Raw genomic sequence first — 7,488 nt, forward strand, 5'->3', positions numbered from 1 at the left:
GGGGCACTCTCCGCTCAGAGTAATGTATAATAAGAGAGTGGCGACACTATAGCGTTGACTCCCATTGTAACAATGGAATGCGGAAGTGCTCATTCTATCTCAATGTGATAGTTCCAGCCATAGTTCCAATGTTTGGAACTATAGCCCATAGCACCCCGCTTTGTCTCAATGGGATAGTTCCAATGTTTGGAACTATAGCCCATAGCACCCCGCTTTGTCTCAATGGGATAGTTCCAATGTTTGGAACTATAGCCCATAGCACCCCGCTTTGTCTCAATGGGATAGTTCCAATGTGTGGAACTATAGCTCATAGCACCCCGCTTTGTCTCAATGGGATAGTTCCAATGTTTGGAACTATAGCCCATAGGCACCCTGCTTTGTCTCAATGGGATAGTTCCAATGTTTGGAACTATAGCCCATAGCACCCCGCTTTGTCTCAATGGGATAGTTCCAATGTGTGGAACTATAGCCCATAGCACCCTGCTTTGTCTCAATGGGATAGTTCCAATGTTTGGAACTATAGCCCATAGCACCCTGCTTTGTCTCAATGGGATAGTTCCAATGTTTGGAACTATAGCCCATAGCAGCACCCTGCTTTGTCTCAATGGGATAGTTCCAATGTGTGGAACTATAGCCCATAGCACCCTGCTTTGTCTCAATGGGATAGTTCCAATGTGTGGAACTATAGCCCATAGCACCCTGCTTTGTCTCAATGGGATAGTTCCAATGTGTGGAACTATAGCCCATAACAGCACCCCGCTTTGTCTCAATGGGATAGTTCCAATGTGTGGAACTATAGCCCATAGCACCCCGCTTTGTCTCAATGGGATAGTTCCAATGTGTGGAACTATAGCCCATAGCACCCCGCTTTGTCTCAATGGGATAGTTCCAATGTGTGGAACTATAGCCCATAGCACCCCGCTTTGTCTCAATGGGATAGTTCCAATGTGTGGAACTATAGCCCACAGCAGCACCCTGCTTTGTCTCAATGGGATAGTTCCAATGTGTGGAACTATAGCCCATAGCAGCACCCCGCTTTGTCTCAATGGGATAGTTCCAATGTGTGGAACTATAGCCCATAGCACCCCGCTTTGTCTCAATGGGATAGTTCCAATGTGTGGAACTATAGCCCATAGCAGCACCCCGCTTTGTCTCAATGGGATAGTTCCAATGTGTGGAACTATAGCCCATAGGCACCCCGCTTTGTCTCAATTGGAACTATATTGGAAAATGTGGAAAAGCAAGTATACTTTGTCCTCCATTGATGTGAACTTTGGGATGTGCTATAAAGCTATCCTTTGGGGTTTAGGCTAATATTATCATTTCCCAATTCCTATTTTTGATATGCATAATATATTGTATTTTGGGTCTATAGCACTCCGCTGAGAAAAGCCGTTGTTGATGCATATATACAGTATGTATACAGTATAGCTTCTATTTATCATTTTAATGAGAAACTCTCTGAGGCAACATGACTGATGTGTTGGTCCCTTTCTCTGTTTCATTACTTTGCTCTGTTCTCTTTATGTCATGTCTCTCTCCCTCTCTCTCTCCCTCTCCCTCTCCCTCTCTCTCTGCCTCTCTCTCTCTCCCTCTCTCTCTCTGCCTCTCTCGCCCTCCCTCCAGGTGTAACGTTCAGGAGTACATCTGGAACAAAGGCCTGCGCTGTGATTGGATGGTGACAGAGTTCCAGGTGCTGTGTGCGCTGGTGGGCGTGGCCACGGTGGTGTTGCTCCTCCTCTTCATGATCGTCGTCTTCTTCTCCAAGCGGCTGCACCGCCTAAAGAACGAGAACCGCCGGCTGCGCAAACGCAGGTGTGTGTCCGCGCGCGTTTAGGCTCTGCGCAAACGCAGGTGTGTGTCTGCGCGCGTTTACGCTCTGTGCAGACGCAGGTGTGTGTCTGCGCGCGTTTACGCTCTGTGCAGACGCAGGTGTGTGTCTGCGCGCGTTTACGCTCTGTGCAGACGCAGGTGTGTGTCCGCGCAGTGTTCACGCTCTGCGCAAACGCAGGTGTGTGTCCCTCTCTCTATCTCTCTGGCTCCGCCCCCTCCAGTAAGCTCCGCCCCCAGAGCGGCGAGCCCCAGCTAATCTCTCTCTCTCTCTCTCTCTCTCTCTCTCTCTCTCTCTCTCTCTCTCTGGCTCTGCCCCCTTCAGTAAGCTCCGCCCCCAGAGCGGCGAGCCCCAGCTAATCTCTCCCTCTCTCTCTCTCTCTCTCTATCTCTGGCTCCGCCCCCTCCAGTAAGCTCCGCCCCCAGAGCGGCGAGCCCCAGCTAATCTCTCTCTCTCTCTCTCTCTCTCTGGCTCCGCCCCTGCAGTAAGCTCCGCCCCCAGAGCGGCGAGCCCCAGCTAATCTCTCTCTCTCTCTCTCTCTCTCCCTGGCTCCGCCCCCTGCAGTAAGCTCCGCCCCCAGAGCGGCGAGCCCCAGACGGACGGCATGTCTCTGTCCACCACGGCCGACGGCTCGCAGCCAAACGTAAGGAAACTGTGCGACACCCCCCCGCCCCCCCCCCAGGCCCACGCCCACAACCTGGCCTACTATGACAACATTATCTGTCAGGTATGCCCCGCCCACACGCTCTGCTCTCATTGGCTCTTCTCCTGTCTGTCCTCCATTTGTCTCTCTTCTTCTTCTCTGCCGTTATTCTGTTTGTTGCTCGCTGCTAGCTACTTAGCCGCTACTAGCTACTTAGCCGCTACTAGCTACTTATAGCCGCTACTAGCTACTTAGCCGCTACTAGCTACTTAGCCGCTACTAGCTACTTATAGCCGCTACTAGCTACTTAGCCGCTACTAGCTACTTAGCCGCTACTAGCTACTTATAGCCGCTACTAGCTACTTAGCCGCTACTAGCTACTTAGCCGCTACTAGCTACTTATAGCCGCTACTAGCTACTTAGCTGCTACTAGCTACTTAGACGCTACTAGCTACTTATAGCCGCTACTAGCTACTCAGCCTCGCGTAGCCAGACAACTATTACACAGTCTCCGAATGCTATAGGCCATAGAATGCTATAGGCCAGTGGTTCACACACGTTGAATGCTATAGGCCAGTGCAGGTTCACAGACGTTTTTCATGTCAAGGACCCTCAAATTGACACTCATTAGCCCTCCATTAGAAAATACATATGCCAGGGACCACCCATATGAGAGGCTCTGAACAGTATCTCGGATCAGTTTTCAGAGCTTCTCCAGAGAGACCGTATATAATATATACGGTATATAATAAGTGCTTCCATCATATATACTATATATGATGGAAGCATTTGAACATTGTGAAATGAAACAGTCTGGCTCACGAGACTCCTACTGCATGTACTTACAGTGTCTCTCTCTCTCTCTCTCCCTCTCTCTCTCTCTCTCTCTCTCTCTCTCTCTCTCTTAATGTATATGTTTACCTCCTACTGCCTCTTGTCGTCTGTCTGGTCTGATGGTCAGTCTTATACGGGTCTGTTGTCTTTTACTGTCTGTTGTCTTTTACTGTAACCGCACGTTCACCTTAACGCCTCATGAGCTATTTCAGGAAAATGACGTCATTAGGAGCAGCGTTCACCAAATTGAACTAAACTAAACATGGGGAAAAAAAACGATAAACGAGAAATGTGTCGATCTCGGTCGGGATACGTATATGCATGTAAAGGGCGTGGCATGTACTGTACATGTTGGGGCCGGTCCCGGGCCTTGAGAACATTGGGTCGGGTCGTATATAGGGTCGGGTTCGGGCAGAACATGAGAACTCTACCTGTCTGTAACATTGTTCACTCACCGCCTCCAGAAGGTGTGTCTATCATGTGGGTAACGTTGTTGTCATTCATTCATTCATTCATTCATTCAAGCACTATTACACGAGAGGGGGGTGTTTTAACGTCATCAATGCACGCCTGCGATGCTGCAGGGTCGAGCTCGCAGGGCGAGTTCAACAGTTAACCCATTCTGACCTGAGATCAGATTCATACGAGGTTTCCACTGGACACACACTGGTCTGATTAACCCATTCTGACCTGAGATCAGATTCTAAAAAATGTCAGACGTTCTTCGATTTTTTCAAAATTAGCAGACCTACAAGCTCGTATCGCGCCACTCGGTGGCGCGATATGAGCTTGTAGATCTGCTATTTTTCAATAGCTAAAGCATAACATGATGCCAACACCAAAATGGGTGCCCGGTCAGAATGGGTTAAAACTAAGAAAATCGCTGAAAAAAACATATATCTTTTTTTTAATGACAGATGTAGCCACTACGACCACAAATGTCCCAAGAAACTATAGCTAGCCTAAAGCCACCGAGTCTGCTATAGCGCTCTGGGAGAACAGAGCGGCTGAATTCTTCGTTTTGATTAGGTGTGCGTGCGGTGGTGCTCGTTTGAACCACGGCTTAGATAGAAGGCTGTTTCAACCAATCAGATTGCTTCCTGGAAACGACCTGTTGTATAATCATGCATTCATTCACCCCCTCCAGAAGTTGTGTCTATATCTTAATGTAACATAGTTGTCACCATTCATTTATTCACCCATTCATCCACCATCTCCAGAGGTTGTGTGTATATCTGTGTGTAACATTCATGTTGTCACCCTCCATTCATTCACCCATTCACTCACCATCTACCGAGGTTGTGTGTATATCTGTGTGTAACATTCATGTTGTCACCCTCCATCCATTCATTCACCCACTCACCATCTCAGAGGTTGTGTGTATCTGTGTGTAACATTCATGTTGTCACCCTCCATCCATTCATTCACCCACTCACCATCTCCAGAGGTTGTGTGTGTATCTGTGTGTAACATTCATGTTGTCACCATCCATTCATTCACCCACTCACCATCTCAGAGGTTGTGTGTATATCTGTGTGTAACATTTATGTTGTCACCATTCATTCATTCACCCATTCATCCACCATCTCCAGAGGCTGTGTGTATATCTGTGTGTAACATTCATGTTGTCACCATCCATTCATTCACCCATTCACTCACCATCTCCAGAGGTTGTGTGTATATCTGTGTGTAACATTCATGTTGTCACCATTCATTCATTCACCCATTCATCCACCATCTCCAGAGGCTGTGTGTATATCTGTGTGTAACATTCATGTTGTCACCCTCCATTCATTCATTCACTCACCCCCGTCCAGCCGCCTACAACAAGCAGCAGCTATATCTGGCCTTATAAGCCCAGAAACCCTTATAACCACTACTACCAGGTAAGCAGAGACCCCCCCCCCCCCCTATGAACCCTTATAACCAGTAAGACGAACCCAGCTGAGACCCTGCAGATCATGTCTGTCTGTCTGTCTGTCTGTCTGTCTGTCCCGCTGTTACTGTATATGTGGACCTGGCCCCTTTTGTGCCCATATATGGAGCTGAGTGATTTGTTTGCGAACATGATGCAACACACTCCATATTTGGACGTATAGCGGGACAGACAGACACACACACACACACACACACACACACACACAGACAGACAGACATGATCTGCTAGGTCTCATAGTAAGTGCTCATTGCGTTCGCAATCAGCCTGCCGCAGTTTCCCCACAACATCCTCCGCCTCTTTTGCAAATCCTCTGCCCTCTGCTGGGGGGGGGGGGGGGGGGTTGCACCAACTCACACAAAGTTCACACTTAGCCTAGTCAATTCAATTTCAATTCAAAGGGCTTTAAGCCACGACCCGAAACAATCTACTAAAAAAATTTACTTTACCTTGCTATATATAGCTTACATTGCGATCATTTTAATTTATACGATATTATATGATCCAAAAATATATTTGCGGGAGCACAAACTCAATACAAAGACTGTTAACTGTGAGTGGACGACCCAATTAAGCATTACACTTGTTTACAACAGGGTCCACCTTGTTCAATTCATCAAAACATTTAGAGACGTACAACTAGACACTTCTATATAGTGTGAGGATTGAAGCCAACCGCGGGAAACAGAACCAGGGTTTGAGCCCAAATATGGCACCCGTTTATTTAAACAGAGGTTTTTTAAACAGGCAAAACAATATTTCATCAATCAGGCAGCTGGGCAGGGGCAAACTATAACTAAGACTGTTCCATGTGAATTAACTCAAATGTCTTTCATCTCAGGCCTTTCTCATAAACAGGGGGGGCGGGTAGGGTCCTTCCCCGGGTCCGCCAATATATTATAAGCCTTACTTTGGGATCCCTTTTCCCAGTGGGGGGGGGGGGTTACTGTTACAGTCTTTGGTAACACACGCTGCGATTGCACGCCTTGTATCCAGCCGAGCCCAGCGGCATCCGTACATCAGAGCATCATAGTATAGCCTACGAGGTAGGAAACACACAGTCAGTCTGGTGCAATATGTCAGTACAATATTAGTGAGGAAATGTGGACTCGCTTACCGCTAGAACCGCACGCCACCATCACCGGAGAGAGCTGTCCGTGAGCGCAGCGAGACGGAGTTCTTATATTGTTTGTGAGGCTGCGCAGGTGTTCCTCATCTAAAGGTTTCGCTCACGTAATTTGGGAAGTACCTGCCTTCGATTACGTTGCCCAGCCCTCGGCGCTTTGCTCCGCCTCGCTCGCTCTCTCTCTCTCCGGGGCGCCGCCGCTGTGGCGCACGGTCCCCGCCGCGAGACGCCACAATAGTTAAAGAACAGAACAGGAATTCATTCATAAAGGAGGTAAAAAGGGAAAAGAAACATATACAGTGAGGGGAAAAGGGGGGGGGGGACCTGTATACGATCTTCCATCTAAATCTGGAACAAATTGGAACCAAATGGCCCTGTAAAAAGGGTCCATTTGGTTACATGTATAAAACCACTCAAGAGTCAAGTTATGTAGCACTCTATAAGCTGTATGTATACCCTCTCCCACGTGCACACATGCACATACACAGTGGTGGAAAGTACTGTACTCATTTTGAGGTATTTGTGTACTTTTTTGCTTTTTGAGTACCGGTATTTCCAATTTTCAATCAATAGGCCGACTTTAAACGTGTGAAACGAGACATTCTGCACAATGAGTAATTATAAGTTATTTCATTTAATTTTCATTTATGTATTTCAAACATATTAAAATATAAATGATGAAAAGGCAACGGTATAATAAAAGGAAAATTAGATTATTAAAAAATAATAATAATAATAATAATAATAAATAGTGCCAATAGAGTATCACAATACATCAAATAATATAATCTAGATTGTCTGGATTTACGCCCCAGTGTTTACACTCTCGCGCAAGTAAAAGTGCAAGTACATTTTCTATAATAACAATACTTTTGTACTTTAAAAGCCATTTTGTGCGGGAACCCCTTTTGGTGTTAGCATCATGTTATGCTTTAGCTATTGAAAAATAGCAGACCTACAAGCTCGTAGCGCGCCACCGAGTGGCGCGCTACGAGCTTGTAGGTCTGCTATTTTTGAAAAATCGAAGAGCGGCTGACATATAGAAACATGAGCTTTTTCAGAAAACTGTCAGGATGTAGAAGAACATTTATAGAATCTGATCTCAGGTCAGAATGGGT

The 7,488-nt window shown here is 46.8% G+C and overlaps 1 protein-coding gene across 1 annotated transcript in view; it reads left to right on the forward strand.

Moving 5' to 3' along the window:
* The window catches only part of LOC308312071 (uncharacterized protein), a gene marked incomplete at both ends in the record, with an annotated part of 8,772 nt that extends 6,214 nt beyond the window's left edge, over window positions 1-2,558 (forward strand). The window contains 2 exons of the mRNA XM_080794474.1: window positions 1,627-1,815; window positions 2,396-2,558. Of these exons, the coding sequence (XP_080650600.1) occupies window positions 1,627-1,815; window positions 2,396-2,558 (352 nt within the window). The remainder of the gene's footprint in view (window positions 1-1,626; window positions 1,816-2,395) is intronic.
* Between the last annotated feature and the right edge of the window lie 4,930 nt (window positions 2,559-7,488).

This window comes from Protomyctophum bolini (genome assembly GCF_963924005.1).
Source record: "Protomyctophum bolini genome assembly, contig: SCAFFOLD_711, whole genome shotgun sequence".
Lineage (NCBI taxonomy): Eukaryota > Metazoa > Chordata > Actinopteri > Myctophiformes > Myctophidae > Protomyctophum > Protomyctophum bolini.